Source organism: Haliotis rufescens, unplaced genomic scaffold (assembly GCF_023055435.1).
Source record: "Haliotis rufescens isolate VD_foot unplaced genomic scaffold, xgHalRufe1.0.p SCAF_8, whole genome shotgun sequence".
Lineage (NCBI taxonomy): Eukaryota > Metazoa > Mollusca > Gastropoda > Lepetellida > Haliotidae > Haliotis > Haliotis rufescens.
The window spans coordinates 33,698,518-33,723,353 of NW_025964372.1; the positions used below are offsets into that span (position 1 = coordinate 33,698,518).

The 24,836-nt window shown below is 41.7% G+C and overlaps 3 protein-coding genes across 3 annotated transcripts; all 3 read left to right on the forward strand.

Annotated features, from left to right (window-relative positions):
- The first annotated feature begins 844 nt into the window (after positions 1-844).
- LOC124120984 lies at positions 845-2,996 on the forward strand. Its single transcript, XM_046483920.2, has 4 exons — positions 845-911; positions 1,687-1,734; positions 2,078-2,140; positions 2,319-2,996. The coding sequence occupies exons 1-4, from the start codon at positions 881-883 to the stop codon at positions 2,831-2,833; spliced, it is 657 nt and encodes a 218-aa protein (XP_046339876.2). The 5' UTR covers positions 845-880; the 3' UTR covers positions 2,834-2,996.
- Positions 2,997-22,209: 19,213 nt separating this feature from the next.
- Positions 22,210-23,142, forward strand: LOC125377010 (serine/arginine repetitive matrix protein 1-like). The gene has a single exon (XM_048389791.1). It carries the CDS (start codon positions 22,210-22,212, stop codon positions 23,140-23,142), a length of 933 nt encoding a protein of 310 aa, XP_048245748.1.
- On the forward strand, positions 23,139-24,362 carry LOC125377011 (uncharacterized metal-dependent hydrolase YabD-like). Its single transcript, XM_048389792.1, has one exon. It carries the CDS (start codon positions 23,139-23,141, stop codon positions 24,360-24,362), a length of 1,224 nt encoding a protein of 407 aa, XP_048245749.1.
- Positions 24,363-24,836: the final 474 nt, after the last annotated feature.

The following is a 24,836-nucleotide window of genomic DNA, read 5'->3' on the forward strand; positions in this document are numbered from 1 at the left end:
GCCGTGAGAGCCACATTATACAATCACGCAACCATAACCATTGCCGGGAGCGCCACATCAATTTGGGCTATCTATTTTCGAAATGTGGCTTTGCCGGCCTGTAACCATCATTACAGTCATACATGTGCCAGCGGCTGACCAGGAGGCCCTTGACTCGGATGTGCACAGTAAGTAAAATAAAATGTCGCTAGTGTTTATTTCTTATGTTTATCAATAACCTGGTAAATACGATTCATGTCAAATTTAACATTCACTGATAGAACTCTTTGATCATGCGTGCTGAAGAGAATAGTTTTTATAAAAAAACATACATGATTGCTACAAAAGTTACTTTTATAATAATTTACGCTAATTTGTTTATTTCGTGAAATTTGAGCTTATAATGTATATAATGTTTAATCATAACGTGATTTGAACTCTGCCGAAACGATACAGATTTTTACTAAATTCATTAACGGATGTATATGATTTACCTCTTTCCACTAAACCTTTCAGCTATTTTGATGTTATTGATTGAAATAAAGAAGATATACATCATTTGTGAAAAAAATAATGTCATGAAAACATTTTCAACAATTATTTTGTAAATTTCAGATGATTCACCAGTCAAGAAATTCAAGACAGATCATAGAGGTAACCTGTTTTCTCTCTTTAAAAGTCACACATAATTAGATACATATGAAAACAGTACAAATTTGAAATTACGATGTACATAACATATGCCATTTAATGTACAGGTTCATATGTCACAATGTTGACATGGTCTCTGGGATAATGAAGCCTTGATTTCTTTAGATCTGTATGCGTACAATATTGAATGTTCCCCTTTTTATTTGTAGATAGACCCAGTACATCCGTCCAAGTTATAAAACGAATCGTGATGGGCATATGTAGACCGCAAGACAAAATAGGTAATTGTGTTTTATATATACCACATACATACATACATACATACATACATACATACATACATACATACATACATACATACATACATACATACATACATACATACATATACGTACGTATTTATTTATTTATTTATTTATTGTTGTGTTTATATACATATCTTCAAGTATACGATCGACCGAAGAGACACATAGTTGTTTAATAATACATATAATTACACATTTCAGTGATTCCTACAAAGAAAGACACAAGAAACATAATTTGAAGGACTCGGGTAAATATAAAAGATACACAAAGTTCACCAAATCTACCTAAAACCATTACTAATTCCATGAGTAGATTCTTTTAAGTTCCATATATTTTCCGTTATTCCCTGTCTTATCATTTGTAATATTTGTATACTGTAAATATTGAAGTTAACGCGAGCGTGAATTAAATGCGAAAAATGCGAGTTATATATTTTTTCTGAATATCAGGTGATGGTTTTCCATCATTATACAAACCGCCACTAACCGAGTCATACTTCTCTTGGAGACGGAAGAATCACTTATAGAATGAGCAGTTGAACATTTGCTTCATACCACATATGCTTCCTTTTCGTAAAACCCAAGGCAAAACTATTTCCTCAAGTATTTTATGTTGCAATTATGTGTCTAAAAAGACATCCTAGTATTATTTTGATGCAACTTATTTGCAGATTTATCTGTCGGTACCATGCAGTTAAGTGACGTTTTCATAGCCTAATATCATATACATGTATTTTCCCTTAATCCACAGCGCCAACAGTCCCACCCGGTATAGACAGGGGTACAATGTGCCATGAAGGTAAGAGTAACTTGTCAAAAGTAGCATTCGAATAAGTAACGTCTTCAGTTGCATTACGAATGGGAAGCAATATATTTCACCTGGATCTCAGTATTAATTTCTGATACTTCAGTGGAAGTATTTGTTCATATTAACGTTTTATTTCCGACAACTGAACCTTGCTCTTGGAAGAAATTGTGTTGATTAACCTTTAGCGTCGGCACATTTAACTACTATGAATACAAATTGTTTGTTTAAGAAACAAATTTTCCTGTGTTTTTAGCAGTATCCTCGTGTGTTTAAATGTTAAACAAGTTCAGATACGTGTGTTCATCGCTTGATATATTGCCTTTTAATCCTCCAGTTCCAAGCCAGATACAAACACCTCCCCTTCAGGAAGAGAGGTCGGACGACAATGGAAAGAAAGGTGAGGTAACCAGTGATAATAAATGGCATGGTGTACTTTTCCAGTCATGTTATATTCAACACCAGGGTCTTGCGCTTGAATGTTAATAATGCGTTCCTTATTTTTATTAACATCCCTAGATATGTTTTTTTTTTATGAGTAATCGACTTTCCGTGCTTATAAGTATTTTATATTTCAGGTCAAAGAATGGTGCTTGGGGAATCGCTATGCAGGGGGATTGCGGGCGATATACCCAACTGCTCAGTAATAAGCAAACCAGGAGCTAACCTGAAGCGAATGCAAAAAATAATAACCAATTTAAATGTAAAGACTTATCACTCTATTGTGTTACATGTAGGGACAAATGACATTTCTTCCTTTAATCCACATCGATTTCTCTCTGAATATATGACACTAATTAAATACTTAAAATCGATGAACCCTGATGCCGTTATAATGTGTTGTGACATTATTCCACGCATCAGGGATTTCAGCACAACACAGAGGGTTGTAATCCATGCGAACAATATCATAAGGCATGTGTGCACTGTTCTCAGATGTAAAAATGTGCGAACATCCAAAAGATTTTTATATTTGGGAACAGGTGGACCAAGGCACTATCTATATTGTTCGGACGGATTACACCTGAATGATAAAGGGAAGTATCAGCTGAAAAGGTCATTTGCCCAAGCCCTATCACATGCCCATCAGTAAAGATTTGCTTTTGTCGTAGTCATCCCATTTAGAACTGTTTAAAAGAATGAATATATTCACTAGTTTATAAGAAATTTGAAAAATAGTTTTCTGCTGATATTTCCATTTATTTCTTTATTTATTTTAGCTTATGTCGTAATTTATAGGATTTTTATGCTTTTCAAAATATGGTCAGAATAACACTCGTATAGTCCCTACCTACATTTATTTAATGCTTATGGTAACAATCTTGTTCGTAGTAAATTGAGGTCTGTATTCTGATGTACTTAGACACTATTTATTCTCGCAGTTATTGTAGTATGTGTCTTTGCAATTCTTAGTTACTGTTTTCTGATTAATTGTAACCAATAGTCATGCCCGGTAAAGTGAATGTTGTGATAACTAATTTCCCTTCCCTTCTCATGACATTTTAGACCTATCCATATTATGTTGTTTTGGATTGTACTATGCATAAACCAAAAAGTATAACATTTAAATATCGTGTAGAAATCATTGTAGACCTTACGCAGCAAATTGTTATGTGAACTGTAACGTATGTTATATTTGGGATTACACTGTCTTATTAAAGTACACATTCTGATACTTTTTAGGGTCCCCATGTCATTTGTCCCTACTTGCACTTTCGTTATGTGAACTGTCCAGTAATACTGATTTAAAAATAATAAACTTTCCTCTTATTTTAGTTAGTTTCCATATCCCAATGCTAAAAAGTATTTGATTATACATTTCTGTTTTTCTTCCAACTTTTCCGATATAAACAAACGATCTTATCTTTCATTTTGGACTAGTTTATCTCCATGAATACTAGTAACTTCTTCTTGTCATATTGGTGTATCTCCAAGCACGTCACATGATCTATAAAACGATGTTGTTCATATTCCCTTTTTGTTTTATTTACTTTTTTGTGGTTAAAGCTGATTCATCTGCAGCATTCATCTCGCCACACAAGCATAAGTAATCTGTCTCAAACCGAGAAAGATTATTGAAAAAGCATAGACTATCTGAATTTGGACCATATGGGAAAATCAAAGAGAGCGTTATATGTAAACAAAAAGTAGAAACATTAAAAGCCATAACAAATCGTTAAAAATCAGTCTGCGATAGCCTCGAAAGGTAGATACTTATATAGGGCGTGGAAGTCCGTTCACACTTTAGTGTCCAGAAGTTCTATATGACTTTATACTATATAAGTTAAACATTTCTTACTTTAAATGTGATGACGAACGCGAAATCCCCAATAAAGCTCACCAAAGACAATTTGTTTGGATTCTTTGAAGGCTAATTCTAGATATTGTGACGGTTTGAATACGAAAAACCGTGTTTGGAAAACAGGGACGGAAGAATGCTAAACCTTGGAATTATGTCACTTTCTATTTTCTTAGAACTATTAAGATGTCCATCTACACCTTTGTTGCAGAAAGTACCCTTCTATCTCGCCTAAATTCATTGCTAAAAAGATTTGAAAAATCGTCTCCAAACGTCTGTTGATGTCGGCCAATTTGGTCTCGAAAAGTAGGTATGTCTCGAAAAGTAGGTTGGTGATATTTATATAGAGCGTGGGCGCTTTGGAAAACAGGTGTTTTACCGTGGTATATTGTCACTTTCTATCTTTTTTAGAACTATTAAGATGTCCATTTACACACTTATTGACGAAATTACCCTTCTGTCTCGTCTAAATTCATTGTTAAAAAGCTTTGTAAAATCGTCTCCAAACGTCTGTTGATGGCGGCCATGTTTGTCTCCAAAAGTAGGTTGGTGATATTTATATAGGGCGTGGAGGGTTTGGTAAACAGGAACGGAAAGGTGCTACACCGAGGTATATTGTCACTTTCTATTTTTGTTTTAATTATTAAGATGTCCATCTTCACTTTTGTCGCAGAAAGTATCTTTCTAGCTTGTCTAAATTCATTATTAAAAATCGTTGAAAAATGGTCTCCAAAAGTCTGTTGATGATGTTTATAGAAGGCGGCCATTATGATCTAGAAAAGTAGGTTGGTGATATTTATATAGGGCGTGGAGGGTTTGGAAAACAGGAACGGAAAGGTGCTAAACTGGGGTATATTGTCACTTTCAAGTTTTTATAGAGTTATTAAGATGTCCATCTACACTTTTGTCACAGAAAGTATCCTTCTAGCCTGTCTAACTTAATTTTTAAAAATCGTTGAAAAATGGTCTCCAAAAGTCTGTTGGGGATGTTTATAGAAGGCGGCCATTATGGTCTAGAAAAGTAGGTTGGTGATATTTATATAGGGCGTGGAGGGTTTGGAAAACAGGAACGGAAAGGTGCTAAACTGGGGTATAATGTCACTTTCTTTTTTTTATAGAATTATTAAGATGTCCGTCTACACTTTTGTCACAGAAAGTATCCTTCTAGCCTGTCTAACTTAATTTTTAAAAATCGTTGAAAAATGGTCTCCAAAAGTCTGTTGGGGATATTTATAGAAGGCGGCCATTATGGTCTCGAAAAGTAGGTTGGTGATATTTATATAGGGCGTGGAGGGTTTGGTAAACAGGAACGGAAAGGTGCTACACCGGGGTATATTGTCACTTTCTATTTTTGTTTTAATTATTAAGATGTCCATCTTCACTTTTGTCGCAGAAAGTATCTTTCTAGCTTGTCTAACTTAATTTTTAAAAATCGTTGAAAAATGGTCCCCAAAAGTCTGTTGATGATATTTATAGAAGGCGGCCATTATGGTCTCGAAAAGTAGGTTGGTGATATTTTATATATTGCGTGGAGGGTTTGGAAAACAGGAACGGAAAGGTGCTAAACCGGGGTATCTTGTCACTTTCAAGTTTTTATAGAGTTATTAAGATGTCCATCTACACTTTTGTCACAGAAAGTATCCTTCTAGCCTGTCTAAATTAATTTTTAAAAATCGTTGAAAAATGGTCTCCAAAAGTCTGTTGGGGATGTTTATAGAAGGCGGCCATTATGGTCTAGAAAAGTTGGTTGGTGATATTTATATATTGCGTGGAGGGTTTGGTAAACAGGAACGGAAAGGTGCTACACCGAGGTATATTGTCACTTTCTATTTTTGTTTTAATTATTAAGATGTCCATCTTCACTTTTGTCGCAGAAAGTATCTTTCTAGCTTGTCTAACTTAATTTTTAAAAATCGTTGAAAAATGGTCCCCAAAAGTCTGTTGATGATATTTATAGAAGGCGGCCATTATGGTCTCGAAAAGTAGGTTGGTGATATTTTATATATTGCGTGGAGGGTTTGGAAAACAGGAACGGAAAGGTGCTAAACCGGGGTATATTGTCACTTTCTTTTTTTATAGAATTATTAAGATGTCCATCTACACTTTTGTCACAGAAAGTATCTTTCTAGCTTGTCTAACTTAATTTTTAAAAATCGTTGAAAAATGGTCTCCAAAAGTCTGTTGGGGATGTTTATAGAAGGCGGCCATTATGGTCTCGAAAAGTGGGTTGGTGATATTTATATAGGGCGCGGAGGGTTTGGAAAACAGGAACGGAAAGGTGCTAAACCGGGGTATCTTGTCACTTTCAAGTTTTTATAGAGTTATTAAGATGTCCATCTACACTTTTGTCGCAGAAAGTATCCTTCTAGCCTGTCTAAATTAATTTTTAAAAATCGTTGAAAAATGGTCTCCAAAAGTCTGTTGGGGATGTTTATAGAAGGCGGCCATTATGGTCTAGAAAAGTAGGTTGGTGATATTTATATAGGGCGTGGAGGGTTTGGAAAACAGGAACGGAAAGGTGCTAAACTGGGGTATATTGTCACTTTCTTTTTTTTATAGAATTATTAAGATGTCCGTCTACACTTTTGTCTCAGAAAGTATCTTTCTAGCTTGTCTAACTTAATTTTTAAAAATCGTTGAAAAATGGTCTCCAAAAGTCTGTTGATGATATTTATAGAAGGCGGCCATTATGGTCTAGAAAAGTAGGTTGGTGATATTTTATATATTGCGTGGAGGGTTTGGAAAACAGGAACGGAAAGGTGCTATACCGGGGTATATTGTCACTTTCTTTTTTTATAGAATTATTAAGATGTCCATCTACACTTTTGTCACAGAAAGTATCCTTCTAGCTTGTCTAACTTAATTTTTAAAAATCGTTGAAAAATGGTCTCCAAAAGTCTGTTGGGGATGTTTTATAGAAGGCGGCCATTATGGTCTCGAAAAGTAGGTTGGTGATATTTATATAGGGCGTGGAGGGTTTGGAAAACAGGAACGGAAAGGTGCTAAACCGTGGTATCTTGTCACTTTCAAGTTTTTATAGAGTTATTAAGATGTCCATCTACACTTTTATCGCCGAAATTACCCTTCTGTCTCGTCCAAATTCATTCTTGAAAAGCGGTAAAAAACAGTCTCCAAACGTGTGTTGCATTGGGGCGGCCATGTTTGTCTCGAAAAGTAGGTTGGTGATATTTATATAGGGCGTGGGCGCTTTGGAAAACAGGTGTTTTACCGTGGTATATTGTCACTTTCTATCTTTTTTAGAACTATTAAGATGTCCATCTACACTTTTATCGCCGAAATTACCCTTCTGTCTCGTCTAAATTCATTGTTAAAAAGCTTTGAAAAATCGTCTCCAAACGTGGGGGCGGCCATGTTTGTCTCCAAACGTTGGGGCGGCCATGTTTGTCTCGAAAAGTATGTATGTCTCGAAAAGTAGGTTGGTGATATTTATATAGAGCGTGGGCGCTTTGGAAAACAGGTGTTCTACCGTGGTATATTGTCACTTTCTATCTTTTTTAGAACTATTAAGATGTCCATCTACACTTTTATCGCCGAAATTACCCTTCTGTCTCGTCTAAATTCATTGTTAAAAAGCTTTGAAAAATCATCTCCAAACGTGGGGGCGGCCATGTTTGTCTCAAAAAGTAGGTATGTCTCGAAAAGTAGGTTGGTGATATTTATATAGAGCGTGGGCGCTTTGGAAAACAGGTGTTTTACCGTGGTATATTGTCACTTTCTATCTTTTTTAGAACTATTAAGATGTCCATCTACACTTTTATCGCCGAAATTACCCTTCTGTCTCGTCTAAATTCATTGTTAAAAAGCTTTGAAAAATCGTCTCCAAACGTGGGGGCGGCCATGTTTGTCTCCAAAGGTGGGGGCGGCCATGTTTGTCTCGAAAAGTAGGTTGGTGATATTTATATAGAGCGTGGGCGCTTTGGAAAACAGGTGTTTTACCGTGGTATATTGTCACTTTCTATCTTTTTTAGAACTATTAAGATGTCCATCTACACTTTTATCGCCGAAATTACCCTTCTGTCTCGTCTAAATTCATTGTTAAAAAGCTTTGAAAAATCATCTCCAAACGTGGGGGCGGCCATGTTTGTCTCCAAACGTGGGGGCGGCCATGTTTGTCTCGAAAAGTAGGTATGTCTCGAAAAGTAGGTTGGTGATATTTATATAGAGCGTGGGCGCTTTAGAAAACAGGTGTTTTACCGTGGTATATTGTTACTTTCTATCTTTTTTAGAACTATTAAGATGTCCATCTACACTTTTATCGCCGAAATTACCCTTCTGCCTCGTCTAAATTCATTGTTAAAAAGCTTTGAAAAATCGTCTCCAAACGTGGGGGCGGCCATGTTTGTCTCGAAAAGTAGGTATGTCTCGAAAAGTAGGTTGGTGATATTTATATAGAGCGTGGGCGCTTTAGAAAACAGGTGTTTTACCGTGGTATATTGTTACTTTCTATCTTTTTTAGAACTATTAAGATGTCCATTTACACTTTTATCGCCGAAATTACCCTTCTGTCTCGTCTAAATTCATTGTTAAAAAGCTTTGAAAAATCATCTCCAAACGTGGGGGCGGCCATGTTTGTCTCGAAAAGTATGTATGTCTCGAAAAGTAGGTTGGTGTTATTTATATAGAGCGTGGGCGCTTTGGAAAACAGGTGTTTTACCGTGGTATATTGTCACTTTCTATCTTTTTTAGAACTATTAAGATGTCCATCTACACTTTTATCGCCGAAATTACCCTTCTGTCTCGTCTAAATTCATTGTTAAAAAGCTTTGAAAAATCATCTCCAAACGTGGGGGCGGCCATGTTTGTCTCCAAACGTGGGGGCGGCCATGTTTGTCTCGAAAAGTAGGTATGTCTCGAAAAGTAGGTTGGTGATATTTATATAGAGCGTGGGCGCTTTAGAAAACAGGTGTTTTACCGTGGTATATTGTTACTTTCTATCTTTTTTAGAACTATTAAGATGTCAATCTACACTTTTATCGCCGAAATTACCCTTCTGCCTCGTCTAAATTCATTGTTAAAAAGCTTTGAAAAATCGTCTCCAAACGTGGGGGCGGCCATGTTTGTCTTGAAAAGTAGGTATGTCTCGAAAAGTAGGTTGGTGATATTTATATAGAGCGTGGGCGCTTTAGAAAACAGATGTTTTACCGTGGTATATTGTTACTTTCTATCTTTTTTAGAACTATTAAGATGTCCATTTACACTTTTATCGCCGAAATTACCCTTCTGTCTCGTCTAAATTCATTGTTAAAAAGCTTTGAAAAATCATCTCCAAACGTGGGGGCGGCCATGTTTGTCTCGAAAAGTATGTATGTCTCGAAAAGTAGGTTGGTGTTATTTATATAGAGCGTGGGCGCTTTGGAAAACAGGTGTTTTACCGTGGTATATTGTCACTTTCTATCTTTTTTAGTACTATTAAGATGTCCATCTACACTTTTATCGCCGAAATTACCCTTCTGTCTCGTCTAAATTCATTGTTAAAAAGCTTTGAAAAATCGTCTCCAAACGTGGGGGCGGCCATGTTTGTCTCCAAACGTGGGGGCGGCCATATTTGTCTCCAAAAGTAGGTATGTCTCGAAAAGTAGGTTGGTGATATTTATATAGAGCGTGGGCGCTTTGGAAAACAGGTGTTTTACCGTGGTATATTGTTACTTTCTATCTTTTTTAGAACTATTAAGATGTCCATCTATACTTTTGTCGCTGAAAGTACCCTTCTCTCTCGTCTAAATTCATTGCTAAAACGCTTTAAAAATCGTCCCCAAACGTCTGTTGATGGCGGCCATGTTTGTCTCGAAAAGTATGTATGTCTCGAAAAGTAGGTTGGTAATAATTTATATAGGGCGTGGGTGCTTTGGAAAACAGGTGTTTAAACGTGGTATATTGTCACTTTCTATCTTTTTTAGAACTATTAAGATGTCGATTTACACTTTTATCGACGACAGTACCCTTCTGTCTCGTCTAAATTCATTGTTAAAAAGCTTTGAAAAATCGTCTCCAAACGTGGGGGCGGCCATGTTTGTCTCGAAAAGTAGGTATGTCTCGAAAAGTAGGTTGGTGATATTTATATAGAGCGTGGGCGCTTTGGAAAACAGGTGTTTAACCGTGGTATATTGTCACTTTATCTTTTTTAGAACTATTAAGATGTCCATCTACACTTTTATCGCCGAAATTACCCTTCTGTCTCGTCTAAATTCATTGTTAAAAAGCTTTGAAAAATCGTCTCCAAACGTGGGGGCGGCCATGTTTGTCTCGAAAAGTAGGTTGGTGATATTTATATAGAGCGTGGGCGCTTTGGAAAACAGGTGTTTTACCGTGGTATATTGTCACTTTCTATCTTTTTTAGAACTATTAAGATGTCCATCTACACTTTTATCGCCGAAATTACCCTTCTGTCTCGTCTAAATTCATTGTTAAAAAGCTTTGAAAAATCGTCTCCAAACGTGGGGGCGGCCATGTTTGTCTCGAAAAGTAGGTATGTCTCGAAAAGTAGGTTGGTGATATTTATATAGGGCGTGGGTGCTTTGGAAAACAGGTGTTTAAACGTCGTATATTGTCACTTTCTATCTTTTTTAGAACTATTAAGATGTCCATTTACACTTTTATCGACGAAAGTACCCTTCTGTCTCGTCTAAATTCATTGTTAAAAAGCTTTGAAAAATCGTCTCCGAACGTCTTTTGATGACGGCCATTTTGGTCTCGAAAAGTAGGTATGTCTCGAAAAGTAGATTGGTGATATTTATATAGAGCGTGGGCGCTTTGGAAAACATGTGTTAACCCGTGGTATATTGTCACTTTCTATCTTTTTTAGAACTATTAAGATGTCGGACTACTTAAAAGGTATATGAACCTTTTGACCTGTGACCTCTTAAGCTGTGTTTCTGCGATCTGTTCCAGGATCAAAAACTGTTTTTTCAGCTCTAATACACCATTTTTCAGCCATCTGTGACACTTGAGGTAGTTGTCCGATTTCTCTCAATGTTCGATGCCTTTGTGGGTTCTATACAGACTCAAAGGTCTGAAGATTTAAGCCTAATATTTATAAATTAATTAATTAAAACTGATTTAACGTGTTGTTGACAAATAGTCCAGGGAATGCATGATATTTTGGAGTCTTTGATTTAAGTCCTAGGTCACATGGGATGGCAGCTATGTTAGATTCATGATTGAAAGTATGTTTGGAAGTAGAATTCTCATGCAGTCTAGAGTGTCTGATTGCATGGTTAACGACATTTAAAGCACGGAGTCGTGAGCCTCGGAGCTGGAGGATTGTTGGAGGGTATGGTCGGTGTGTTATTGCTAATGACCACCACGATCACGAAACGCGTTGTCGGAATTTGTTTCATCATATTTCCACAATTGGAATATTACTCTACGACATAATTTATTCTTTGATGGCCTTATTCAGCCTTATTAGATGGTTTGAAGTGGTATGAAAATGGCATCTGAAAGCCTGACTATTTAAATAGTGTCACATACAGACCCTGACAAAAGAATATACGAACATGTGGAAAATTGGCTCCTTTCTATTATGTATATATAAATAACAATTTAGTAAAATACATATTTTATATATTTTATTATAACAGCATATAATGGCCAATACGTATATGTCGTGGGCGAATGGGTGGCCACGGGTGGCCCAGTCGTCTTAGGCGCCGGGATTCGCTGTGCAGAGTTGCGCCCCTTGGGCACGCCAGAAACCTATGATTGTGGGTTCGACTCCTCGATTATGTTTCTAGTTTTGTCAGCACCATACCCGTGCTCGTGGGTTTCACCGAAGTGGTAAACGTCTGAGACCTGCATCACTTCGCGATTTCCTCCAACATTAAGCTGACATTACAAGCGGCGTTAAACCCAACTCACTCACCGTGGGTGAACTGACACTGTAAGATGACATGGTGTTCATTGAATACATTGTCACCCTTGAATGAGGACTAGTCGGAGAGTGAATGGTGGTACACATGTATGGCATATTGGGAAATGAATATGTAGAGACGTCCACTGTGGGTAAGATAAGAGGTGTAACCACGGTAATCTTATAAGATTACAATTTGTACCAGGAAATACTTGCCTCAACTTCTACAAACAAAATAATGATTAAAGGACGTGTTGGATGTAGTGAAAATATTGCGTTGAAAGAAAGTCGGACCCTCCTATTAGAATTTTTTTTTCTATAAAGCAGGGTGAAAATGTGTACGATGAAAATAAATTTTATTTTATTGGTTGTTAATGCTATTGGGAAATATTGTACTATCTTAAATAAGAATGAAATAACAAAAACGTCCTAAATATGCAACTTGACATAAAATTGCGAAACAATAAACATACTTCTAGCCTCTAAATATACACATTAAAATTCTGACATAGATATTCCTCACTACACTTATTGGGAACAAGGAGAATTCCTAGACACGCCAAAATCGAAGACAAAATTCAGGGAACTCGTAGACAAAAGACATATGGTAGGGAAATATACTCAACTATTGATTTATTACATACAGATATTGAATTATGATGTGGCAAATGTATTTCAAAATAGTAAGTTTTAAAAGACAACAAATATTATTGCTATCATCTTGTCCCTCTCTGCTTGGATATACATGTATGTACCTATTTGCAAAGGATGCTGCTAATGCTTTCAAAACAAAAGTACGGTAATCCCCTACTCACCACTTACCGGATTATTAATTTATTTACAAAGCGGCCATACCATATCTTTTATTTAACACTTTTAACATTAAAAAAAAACAACAACATGCAAACGAAACACTCAGAAACATAAACGAGACCGGGATGCCGATAAGTGATAATAATTATATTGCTAAGATTACTTATCATCATTCGATCAAATTCACTCCCGGTTTGTCTTCGAGGTGGCGGTGTTTACGAATTCACCGCATCAATGTATTATAACATTTCTTGTTTGCCAGGCGACAGAGCGATAACAGCGCACATGTATCAGCCGAACGCACATAGAATAACAGTCAAACTGAGTTGTACGCGAGATACGAAGAGCTATACCACTCGATAAAAGCGGTACGCTTCCGCGGTCTCGAAAAGTGTGTAAAATAGCGACGCCCATTCCCCTACGGTCCAGGGCGCCATTTTAGAACATGGATGTAAACAAACCTCGTGTATCGATATACACTGTGATGCTTGATTACGATAAGCTTACCTCGTGTATCGATACATTGTTCTCATTCACCTCCACCACGGAAATGCCGGCCGAAGTTCCTCTCAGCCATCCACAACGCGGAAGTCAACGGTATTTGGAAAGGCGATTGGCATTGCCAGGTACGTAGCAGGGCTTCGAGACCTTATGATTTCTTTGCAGAGATCTTATGGAACGGATTGATGTAGATATTTTCCTGCTCCACATACTTTACCGTAAACGCCAAGGGTCCTTTTTTTAGTATTATGGTCAACTGTTTGTTAGTGTAGTGATTGGTGCTTCCACACTCGTACATTGGGTTACATCGGATTGGCCACCCGATGTTACTCGTATGTTTCCGGGTGTGATCGAGGCACGTGATCAACTTACCCGCCAAATCTGACAGGTGACAAATGACAGATTGAGACTAGACAGCAGACCGAACGGACGAAAACCACCGAAGCTAATACGATCTCGACTTCCCCTTCACCAAGCTTACGCTGTAAGGTAAGCGCCTTTCCCTATCACTAGGCTTTCACAACAATGGCGCTGTGAACAGGATATAGCCTTATTGTGATATTTGTGACAAAAGTAAATATGTCACACGACAATGGGAAAGGACTGATGAATGGGTCACGTGATGTCCTTATATAGAGCAAAACTCGCAGTATGGAGCGTTTTGAGCTTTTTCATTGGCTATTAGAGTAATACCCCAATGCTCTTTAGTTTTTATATTTATCACTTTTCGGCCGTAAAAACATACTCGTTATGTTAAATGCACAGTAATATCAAAGGGTGTTTATGTATCCACTATCCATGTGTTTTGATCATGTCAACCGCTGGAAGCTGCATGCTTTTCACCCGGCGTATTACGTGTATATTTCATGGTGTTGATTGCAGTGTTGCTTGTACCTAGCTGTCAATCACTGTCACTGGGTGCATGGTAACGCTGTAACAACTCCCATGGCTTTGCGTGTTTTGTTTTTAATATAAATTCTGTCAGCATATTTATATGTGTGTAGTGTTATCATCATTTATCCATTTATACTTTTATTATATGTATATAAATTATGTATTCACATTAATGCACATTAAATAGTGGGTAAGTATTCTGCAGGTCTTTTCATTAATGCAGGGGTTTGCAGGTATGTATTCACTGTGCATTATTGTTTATACAAGGTTTTAGGATGACACTTCTGCACTCAGTCATTCGCATGACTGACAGCGGTCAACTGTCACCTAAGCCTGGGGTTATATTTATGTATATTAGGTTTTTCAATTATTTATACAAGGTGTTAGGTTGACACTTCTGCGCTCACTCACTCTTGATAAGACTGACTGACAGCGGTCAACTGTCACCTAGACCTGGTGTGTTTATTGCATTTGTTTATTATTTATATCCATTTGGTAGCTTTTGCAATTGTTTAGAATATTTATTTATTTGTCATTTTTATGGTCATGTTTATGCCATGCATGAAATGTGATTGTGTTATATTAGCATAGGTCAAACGTTAGATGGTGCAAGTATTTCACCCTAGTATGGCCGGGTTTCATTTCAGTTTGCGACACCCACTGACCGTACAGATTATTTTGGGGTATGCCATCTGCTTTGTTCACTGCTGGTACAGTTCGGTTATCTTGCCTTCAGTGTTGTGTTTTCATCTGTAAGTCTGGTAGTGTTAGGTAAGGGTAGCTAATGCTTAGCAGCTGAGTAGTCGGTCCTTTGGGGGACGATATCGTTCACTTGGTTCTGGTTTGTGAAGCCTGTAAGTCCGGTTGCTGACAATATGCGTCCACTTTTATGCTCTGTCCTTCATACGAACGGCATCATTCTACTGGTCGCAGTCAGTATATTCGGCGACGTGGAGCATTCTTCACGATCAACTGGCGCTCTATCCTTCTTCAGACGATGGGCTTCGCAGTCGGCTGCCACTGCCTCACCCTATTAGCAACATGTAGCAAAATGTTGTTTGGGTTGGTCTCAGTTCTCTACTGGTGGGGGGTAGTGTTGATGGTATATCTTGGGTTTTCTCTGCCGCCATGGTCTCTCTAGCCCAGTTGTAATCCGCCATGCAGGTTGCAGCTTCCATTCATCTATCCTTTGACATGTACATGATTTGTCATATCCATAATATTGACATCTCTTTACTTAGGTTAGTTTAATGTTATACAGCTACCATGTAGGTACCGAAAGGTCAGCTTCGTCTTACCTTAGGTTGTTGTACAAGAGCAAGAATACTTTAGGGAAGGCCCGGACACTTTTGTTCCTTTCCCAATTGTATTCGTTCCAAACATGGGGTTTTTATAACTTGTACTTGCTAATTAATTATTTAAGACAGGTTTTTGGATTATTTCAGATAATCCAATCATGCCGCCAGTTTATATCAATCTGTGCTCTGAGGAAGAACTCAGGCTTATTCCTGGAATAGGGATGAAACTGGCCCGGAAGATTGTTCAGCTCCGAGAAACCTTAGGCGTACTGACGGAGGAGGACATTCGTAATCTCCCCTCTATCAGAAACCCTGAACAGGCTTTAAGCACCATCTCCTTTGCCACTGGTACTCAAACTGCAGGCTCTTGGTCTCCCGGGATGGTGGGGCAACCCGCTTCTAGGCAAGCTGCACCATCCAAAATCAAAACACCTAAATCAGCATTTGGACAATTTACTCCAGCTACGGAAAGTACCTCGAGTAGGTTGTCGCAAGCTAAAATGTTCCATCAAGCAGTTCCTAGCCCTGATATGGATGCTATTAACTCCAACTTAAAACAACTGGAACAAGCGGAGATCAACTTGCAGGCCAGGCGTAGAGGACTTACTCCACCAAGTCATAGTGCTCTCTATGGCCGGTGGCAGGCGGCCACTCACGATCTCAGCAGGGAGATGGAGGTTTTCTCTGAGGTTCTTGCCAACCTGGAAGCCAGTAGCCCTAAGGGTCCTGGATCCAGCCATCTCGCTAAGGCACCCATGCCTAACCCTCATTCTGAGGTACAGGGTACGGAAGTGTTACGGCGGAGTTCTAGGACAAAGCCCAATACTGAGGAGATTGACCCTCGGGTCCTCCAAGGTGCTGAGGGGAATGTCCACCAGAGACAAGCTCTAACCCCTGGGCATAGGGAACGGAGGAGGACAGGCCAAACTCAATCTATGGCCCCTCAACCAAGCCTAATTAACTCAGCCCAGGGGAATGATACGCGTGAAACCCCATCCACCCAGCGGACCACTCCATCCAGGTCTCGTTATCCAAAGCCTGCTCAAGATGACAGTCCGGGAGAGAAGGCATTGCAGTACAGGGGATACTTAGACTCAGAGGAGGAGGATACACTTCTGCTCAAGCAGAATGGGGGTGTCCCCATTTGGCCTCCAACCTCAAGCACCCCTGTTGGGCCTAGAGAGGACATAAGGCAGAACGATGGGACAGAACATGGTTTGTCCACATATGCCGAGGGGTACCCTAGGGTTAATCATGCCCAAAGGGATTACCCAGAATATGTGGATACATATGGCCATTCATTTGGTAGCCGTCAATGTTCCCGTCCTCGTTGGTCCCCGATGTATGAAGAACAAGACCCTACGAATTATCATTCTGTACGGGATCCTAACCAATGCCGGGTGGATGCTACACATCCTGGGGCCCGCATACCAGCTAATCGCGGGGAACTCCAGCCACTCTGGGATCAATCTGGATTGTATAAAGAAGATCTGGCACATGCCCACAGAGATAGGCAAAGGATGTGTAAGGATAGGACAGAAAGAATCAGGAGGGCTCCTCATCATCAACCAGCCGCCTGGAAAGAGCCATTAGGTAACTCTTCGGATAGCGACTCAGATGAGGTACGTCCACAGCTCATGCAGAGGAGACGTAAAGCAGTTGTTGAAAAACCAACAGCTCCACTACCACGGATGTTATCCTATGATGGTAGTGCAAGATGGTCCTCCTTCTACATGAAATTTCAACGCTTCGCCCGATCTCAGGCCTGGAATGAGGAGGAGAAACTTGACAAGCTGTGTTACTGCCTTGCAGGGAAAGCAGCCGACTTCTTCGCCTTATTGCTAGAGAGAGATGAATTCATCTCCTTCCAAGGAATGGTAAAGAAACTTGAAAGGCGGTTTGGGAAACGGTCTCCAGCTGAGACTGCCCAACTGCAGTTTCCGAATCTTCGTCAGGGCTCAGACGAGTCATTGGAAGAATGGGCGGAGCGTGTACTCCAAGTAGCGATGGCTGCCTTTACAGATCTACCTGAGGACTTTGTGGAACAACAAGTGGTGCGGAGATTCTGCCAAGGATGCGCAAACAAAGAAGCTGCCCACTATGTTTCCAACCTGGGACTTAGAACTCTGGAAGCAGCTATGGACTCAGTCCAAAAGTACTTCCAGAATACCCAGGCAGTCTATGGTAGACCAGTCATTCGACGGGATGTTAGGCAATCGCACTTGGCCAATGAATCTGAGGAAGAATATACCCCTTCACAGGATAAGTGGCAAACTCCATCACAACCTGTAAGGTCAAGTGTGGTGGAACGTTTGACCCGCCTGGAAGCTCGGGTTGAGGAGATGTCAGAAGATATCAAAAAGCTGATGGCTATCGTGAGTCGACGATTTAGAAGCCCCTCATCATCACCAACTAGATCGGGGGAGTGCTTCAAATGTGGGAAAACAGGTCATTTCCGAAGGGATTGTCCAAACAATTACAATGAAGGTGGATATGGAGAGAAGAAAGTCACGTTCAGTGCTCATGAAAAGCAGGAGAGGGAAAGCAAAGCCAGACAAGACCCAAAGGAGGCTTTAAACACTTCCGGATCGAGCACAGAGGCCTAACCTCGATCCAAACTGAAGAAGGCCAACCCCCTAAACTTCCTTTGTCACCACCCCCTCCATTGTCGCCACCCCCTGGACATTATCCATCTCTGACCTCCCACACTCAGCCTACAGCTCTCGGGTCAACCAGTACTTCAGATGACGACAATCTGTCAATTCCAGAAATCACAGTTAGGCAATTAAAAAGTGGATTCATGTTTCTGGTACCAGTCCAAATCCAAGACCAGCACACAACTGCAGTGGTGGATACGGCGGCTGAGGTTACCATTATTTCGGACACTTTTTACAAAACACTCTCACAGAAGCCTGAGAAGAAGCAGGACATCAAGTTGAGAACTGCCGGCAGGGACTTACATATGTCCTCATTTGTAACACAACCACTCCAGTTACAATTAGGGTCCAAAACCTATTCGATTCCTGTAGTAGTGGGCCCAATCCAAGATGATGTTCTTCTGGGACTGGACTTTTTAGTTCCCCAGGGGGCACATCTTGACTTGACTCAACAGTTACTACAGATTGGATCGGATACCATTGAAATGACTCTATGCCGTTCTCAAAAGGTACCGCAAGTATCCAGAATCTCAGTATGGAAGAAGACCATCATTCCGCCGAATTCGGTACAGCAACTTGAATGTCCTATATCAAAGCAACTCTCAGATTTCATTATAGAGCCACGCCTAACAAGTAATGATCTTCTGATGCCCAGGACTTATCAAACTGGAGGAAGCGTACCCATTGTGTGCCTTGTCAATCCTTCGGATCATCAAGTGGTGCTACAGCCTCGTCAAGTCTTAGGGGTTGCTATGGAAATACATCATGTCGAATCCCCCTCGGAACAATCTGCGGCTGTTAGAAGTGGTAATCAACCCAACATCCCTGCTCATCTGACAAGTCTATTTGAAAGGTCATCAAAGCTACTGCAAGGTCAGGAAGTGCATCAACTGGCACAACTTCTCACAGACTATCAAGATGTATTTGCCAAAGATGACTTGGATTTGGGGAACTTTACTGAACTTGAACATTCCATTGATACTGGAAACGCTAAACCGATTAAACAGCGTATGCGAAGAACACCACTTGGATTCGAGAAGGAGGAAGAGACACATCTTAAGAAAATGTTAGATGCCGGAGTCATTCAACCTTCTGTATCAGAATGGGCTGCACCCCCTGTGTTAATACGCAAGCACGATAACACAGTACGTTGGTGCATAGATTATCGCGGTCTGAATGACGTCACGAAAAAAGACGTATTTCCGTTGCCCCTGGTGGAAGATTGTCTTGATACGCTCGCCGGTAATCTCTGGTACTCTAAGCTAGATGCAAACTCAGCTTATTGGCAAGTGAAAATCTCTCCAAAGGATCGCGAAAAAACTGCTTTCATCACCAAGTATGGTCTATTCGAACATATTCGAATGGGATTTGGACTATGTAATGCTCCAGCAACATATTCGCGGGTAATGAACCTCGTGTTGAGAGGATTGACCTGGGATATCGCACTGGCATTCTTGGACGATATTTTGGTGATGGGTACCAATGTTGAAGACCATCTGACTAATCTCCGATCCATCTTCGAGAGATTCCGAAGTTATCAACTCAAATTGAAACCTCGCAAATGTGAACTGTTTCAGCAGAGGGTTGAGTTTCTCGGTCGCGTAGTTAGCCAAGATGGCCTTGAGGCCAACAATGATGGCCTCAAAGTGGTACTTACCTGGCCCCACCCCACCTGTACCAAGGATGTTGAAAGGTTCCTTGGCTTTGCCAACTACCACAGGATGTTTATCAGGGACTACGCTTCTATGGCAGTCCCGTTGTATCGAATAACGGGTAAGAAGGCATTCCAATGGAATGATGAGCAGGAGCAATCTTTCTCGTCCTTGCGGCATGCTCTTACCCATACACCTGTGTTGGCATTACCTACCAAGGAGGACCCCTTCATCCTGGATACAGATGCTTCGGATGAAGCCATAGGAGCAGAACTGATCCAAGTTCAAAATGGAGAGGAGAGAGTAGTTTGTTTTGGCAGTTTTGGCCTGACCGCCGAGCAGAAACGATACTGCACAACCAGAAAAGAACTATTGGCAGTAATCAGATTTACAAGGCAGTTTCGACACTATCTGCTGGGACGGCGTTTTACTGTTAGGACTGATCACAGCAGTCTCCAATGGCTGTTAAACTTCCGGAATCCAAATGGCCAATTGGCCAGGTGGCTGGAAGAATTGAGCCAATATGACTTGATGGTGAAACATCGCCCCGGAAAACTGCATGCCAATGCGGACGGTCTATCACGTATTCCACAAGGAGGCCACTGCCACAACTACAGACCAGAAGTAATGTTGAAAAGTTTGCCATGTGGAGGATGCAAATATTGCACTCGGGCTCATGAAAATTGGAGTAGGTTCTTCAGGGATGTGGATGACACCATTCCTCTGGCCCATGTTGGGCGGGATTGCCTCTCCGATGATGACTCACCTGATGATTGTGGCCTGCCGGTCTCCTGTCTTGAAATACAATCCATTGGGGATTCGGGTTTCCAAATGAACACCACCCCAGTGGCCGTAAGACTTGTTGTGACTGATGACGGGCAGAAAGAACAATTTGGGTATTCATCTGAAGAAATATGCAATCAGCAGAGATCTGATCCAGACTTAACCATTATAATGGATTGGATTCAAACTGCTGAGGGGCCGAGTGAATCAAGTCTCTTCTTGGCCAGTCCCGCAGCTAAACACTATTGGTTGAACCGAACTCTATTTCGGATTGACAAGCAGGGATTGTTACGTGTTGATCCTCTCATAAAAGAAAAGACAACACGAGGCATGGCATCCCTGGTGGTCCTGAAATCATTACAGCAAGAAGTGCTAAGGTTGAATCATGATGTCATGGCTGTGGCACATCTGGGAATGGAAAAAACAATCTATAGAGTTAAAACCCGATTCTACTGGCATGGCATGGTACAAGATATCAAGTTGTATGTAAGCACATGTTCAACATGTAGCCGAAACAAAGGACCTGTACGACATGCCCGGTCACCAATGATCAACTTTCATGCAGGGGCACCCATGGAAAGAGTTCATCTTGATTTCATTGGCCCCTTGCCCAAAAGCAAGTTGGGTAATCAATACATCTTGATGATGGTTGACCAATTCACCAAATGGGTGGAGTGCATAGCTTTGGCTACCCAAACGGCTGAGGTGACAGTCAAAGCTGCCGTAGATGGTTTTTTCTCTAGATTTGGTTGCCCTTTCCAAGTATTATAGATCAAGGAAGAAACTTCGAGAGCAAATTGTTCACTGAACTTTGCACCCTACTACAGATACATAAAACCAGGACAACCCCATATCTTCCCTCTGCTAATGGACAAGTGGAGCGATTTAATCGCACCCTCCTGCAAGCCATTCGTTGCCACATAGATGCAAATCAATCCAGGTGGGATGAATTTTTACCACAACTGGCAGGAGCATTGAGGTCTGCAGTTAATCGGCAAACGGGATATACCGCCAACATGCTGATGCTTGGTAGGGAAATCAATCAACCTGCAGAGCTAGTCTTCAGCGCCACGCAGGAGGAATCTCCATCCTTGAACCCTGACACATATGTGCATCAGCTAGCCTCAGCTCTTGGTGAGGTACATCGCCTTGCCCGTAATAAATTGCAAACTACCCAGCTCCAAATGAAGAGGGATTACGATTTGAGGATTTTGTCCCGAAAGTTTGAAGAGGGGGAGATGGTGTATATACTGGACACTGCCTCCATACAAGGAAAGTGCAAGAAGTTGTCTCCATCCTGGAAAGGACCCGGGATAATCACTACTAGGATTTCCAATACACTGTATGAAGTCCAGACAAGGAAGACAACATCAGTACATCACCATGATCGCCTCAAGCCTTGTCGAGATCGCGTAATTCCAAGTTGGATCCAGAGGTTATCTAAGACAAAGAGTACTTCTGATACTCAAGAGGATCTCAACTTGGAGTGGCTCTTCAAGGACCAAACAAATTATTGTATCTGTAATAAACCCGATGATGGACGATTAATGATAGGCTGTGACCGATGTGACCAATGGTTTCATGGAGCCTGCGTTGGAATCACCAAGAGAACAGCAAACGCTCTGGATGAATACATCTGTCCTCACTGCACCACAGGAAAGGACAGAGTATCCTAGAGGGAAAACTCGAATGTTTCAGAAAAATGGTATTCCAAAGACGTGGACGCTCCAGCGAACGCCATGGAGCCAGGAGCAGGGAGGCCTCAACTTCCTACTGGGCTGGAGACTTGCTATCTACATCTTCGGGCTCCCAGACCAGCCTAGGAGCTCCAACATCTCCAGGAAGAAGGTCCCCTGCCCCTCATCATGAACGATCAATGTCAGATCAACCAGAGGTATCCCTGGGACATGTTCCAGACCTATCCAAAACATCCAAGGATAGAGGATACCAGCTCCAGGCCGCACACTCAAGGAAAAGAAGCCCTGAGGATCTCATCATATCTTCCAGGAAGCGAGCCTGTCCGAGCCCGGATAGACGGCAGGTGGCCTCTGTCGTCTATCTTCCTGTTGCCAGCCGGGAGCGAAAAGTCCCACCACGCCCGTCTTACCGACAATCGCGCCGGCAATCACCCAGGCGATCACCCCGGCGTCAGGTGTCTGTGTACTACAACACTGCACGACACAGGCAGCACTCCTCCTCTGTAAGACGAGCCGCTCCCAGAAAGGAACAGCGCTCTTCACCCCGGAGACATGTCTCTCCAAGACTGGAACGACGACCTTCGCCGCATAGACATATCCCAAGACGGGAAGTTCCCAGGCAGGAGCGACATGTCTCCCCCAGACGGGATCGACGCCCTATGTCAAGGAGGCAAGCCCCAGAGCCAAGGCACCAGGCTTCTCCCTCACGACAGGTCAGGTCGATAAACCAAGGGCTGAGCGTCTCTGTCATTAACAAGGCCGCCCCGAAAATAGCAGCTCGATTCCAGAGTAGTCATCCCCACGGAATGGGATCGAGCTGTCCAATACGGACGTGCGGTAAAAGAACCAGGACGCTGCGCCACCATGCCTACGGAGCTCACCTCCCCCCTGTTTCCGTGACTCCATACCAGCATCACAAGAAACGGCAGTTGACATGATATCGGCCATAGAAGACCTTGCCCGGCAGATTTTGGGAGCAGGAGCTACCTGGACGGAATTACACCAGTTCGTCCTAAGGAATAGCCTTGTTCCCAAAGACATACCCCTAAGAGGAAGCTGCTACGGGCATATAAAAGAGTTGTGTAATATCAAAGGATGGCCGTTACCATTGGATTCCGTCAACCTGTCGCCAGATAGCCCTGCCTGCCTAATACATTGGAGGATCTTGGTAGCCCTTCTGGATGTCACCTCGGATGGAGTCCGAAACCATTTCAGGAACTTCGGGAACCTTCTGCCACTGCCAGGACCATCGCCATCTGTGCAAGCCACGCCAACAGCAGAGCTTCCCGGAACATCCACTCGACCGACTCCATCCTCAGCGCCGCCGAATCCAGAGAGACTTCCCAGGGGTTTTGACACCCATTTCCACTCCGATAGGATGCGCAGCAGGCTCCATCTGGACGCTGCCACACCCCTGGAAGAGGTCCTGGACAAGGCCGGCCAGCCAAAAGAGGTAACCATCAACCTTCAGAAGGCGCTACAGATCTTTTGCGACCCAACAACCTGGCCCCAACAACCAACTTTCCATCAGTGTTGGAAGACAGCTGTCGGTTTCCACCCAAAGAATGTGCAGGCCATGGACCCCGACCAACTAGACAAGTTAAGGCACCTGCTATCATCCCAGGATGTAATCGCCTTCGGGGAAATTGGCCTGGACTTCACTGTGGGAAACTGGCAACGGCAAGGGCAAGTCCTAGGGCAGCTCTTCAAGCTGGCACCATCAACCAAGCCAATCATCCTCCACCTCAGGGGCACTACCGCAGACACTTATCAACAGGCTCCACTACAGGAATGCCTACAAATCGCCAAGACTGCGGGAGTACCGTCCACCCAGAGATTCCATCTCCATTGTTTCTCTGGGTCATTTAAAGAAGTGGCACTGTGGACCAAGCACTTCCCTGAGACGTGGTTTGGATACACCGGGATGGTAGCCAGCTTTGATGACCAACAACTATCAGCGTTGCGGTTCCTTAACGCCAAGCGCTTCCTTTTGGAGACTGATGCCCCATATCTGTGGCCTCGCCCAGGTCGCCGAGGAGTTAACAGCCCAAGACTACTGGGTGAAGTTGCAGCTATGGTGGCCGCTGCCCGACAGAGTACCACCGCCAACATCCTGGAGCGTGCTTATGTCAACGCAAGGCAGCTGTACAGGGTATAATTATTCACGCCAGATGAATGGGATTTCTGAATCTGACTTGGTCAGGACTGGAACTGAGTCCACCGATCCGGTCTAGATTCTAGGATTCTCATAGAAACATTGTCCTAATCTGACTTGGTCAGGACTGGAACTGAGTCCACCGATCCGGTCTAGATTCTAGGATTCTCATAGAAACATTGTCCTAATCTGACTTGGTCAGGACTGGAACTGAGTCCACCGATCCGGTCTAGATTCTAGGATTCTCATAGAAACAATGTCCTAATCTGACTTGGTCAGGACTGGAACTGAGTCCACCGATCCGGTCTAGATTCTAGGATTCTCATAGAAACAATGTCCTAATCTGACTTGGTCAGGACTGGAACTGAGTCCGACGATCCGGTCTAGATTCTAGGATTTTCATAGTAGCTTTGTCGTCTATTTAAGTTACGTGAACCAACTCGGTTGCCACCAAACAATCTGGTTGGGGATTTTCTT

Bases quoted from the DNA above. Each gene is read 5' to 3' on its own strand.
- LOC124120984 (XM_046483920.2), top strand. From the start codon at position 881: ATGGGCATATGTAGACCGCAAGACAAAATAG. The intron at 1,735-2,077 runs GTAAGAGTAACT...TTAATCCTCCAG, and splicing joins GGGTACAATGTGCCATGAAG to TTCCAAGCCAGATACAAACA. The intron at 2,141-2,318 runs GTGAGGTAACCA...TTTATATTTCAG, and splicing joins GGACGACAATGGAAAGAAAG to GTCAAAGAATGGTGCTTGGG.
- LOC125377010 (XM_048389791.1), top strand. From the start codon at position 22,210: ATGGTATTCCAAAGACGTGGACGCTCCAGCGAACGCCATGGAGCCAGG.
- LOC125377011 (XM_048389792.1), top strand. From the start codon at position 23,139: ATGATATCGGCCATAGAAGACCTTGCCCGGCAGATTTTGGGAGCAGGA.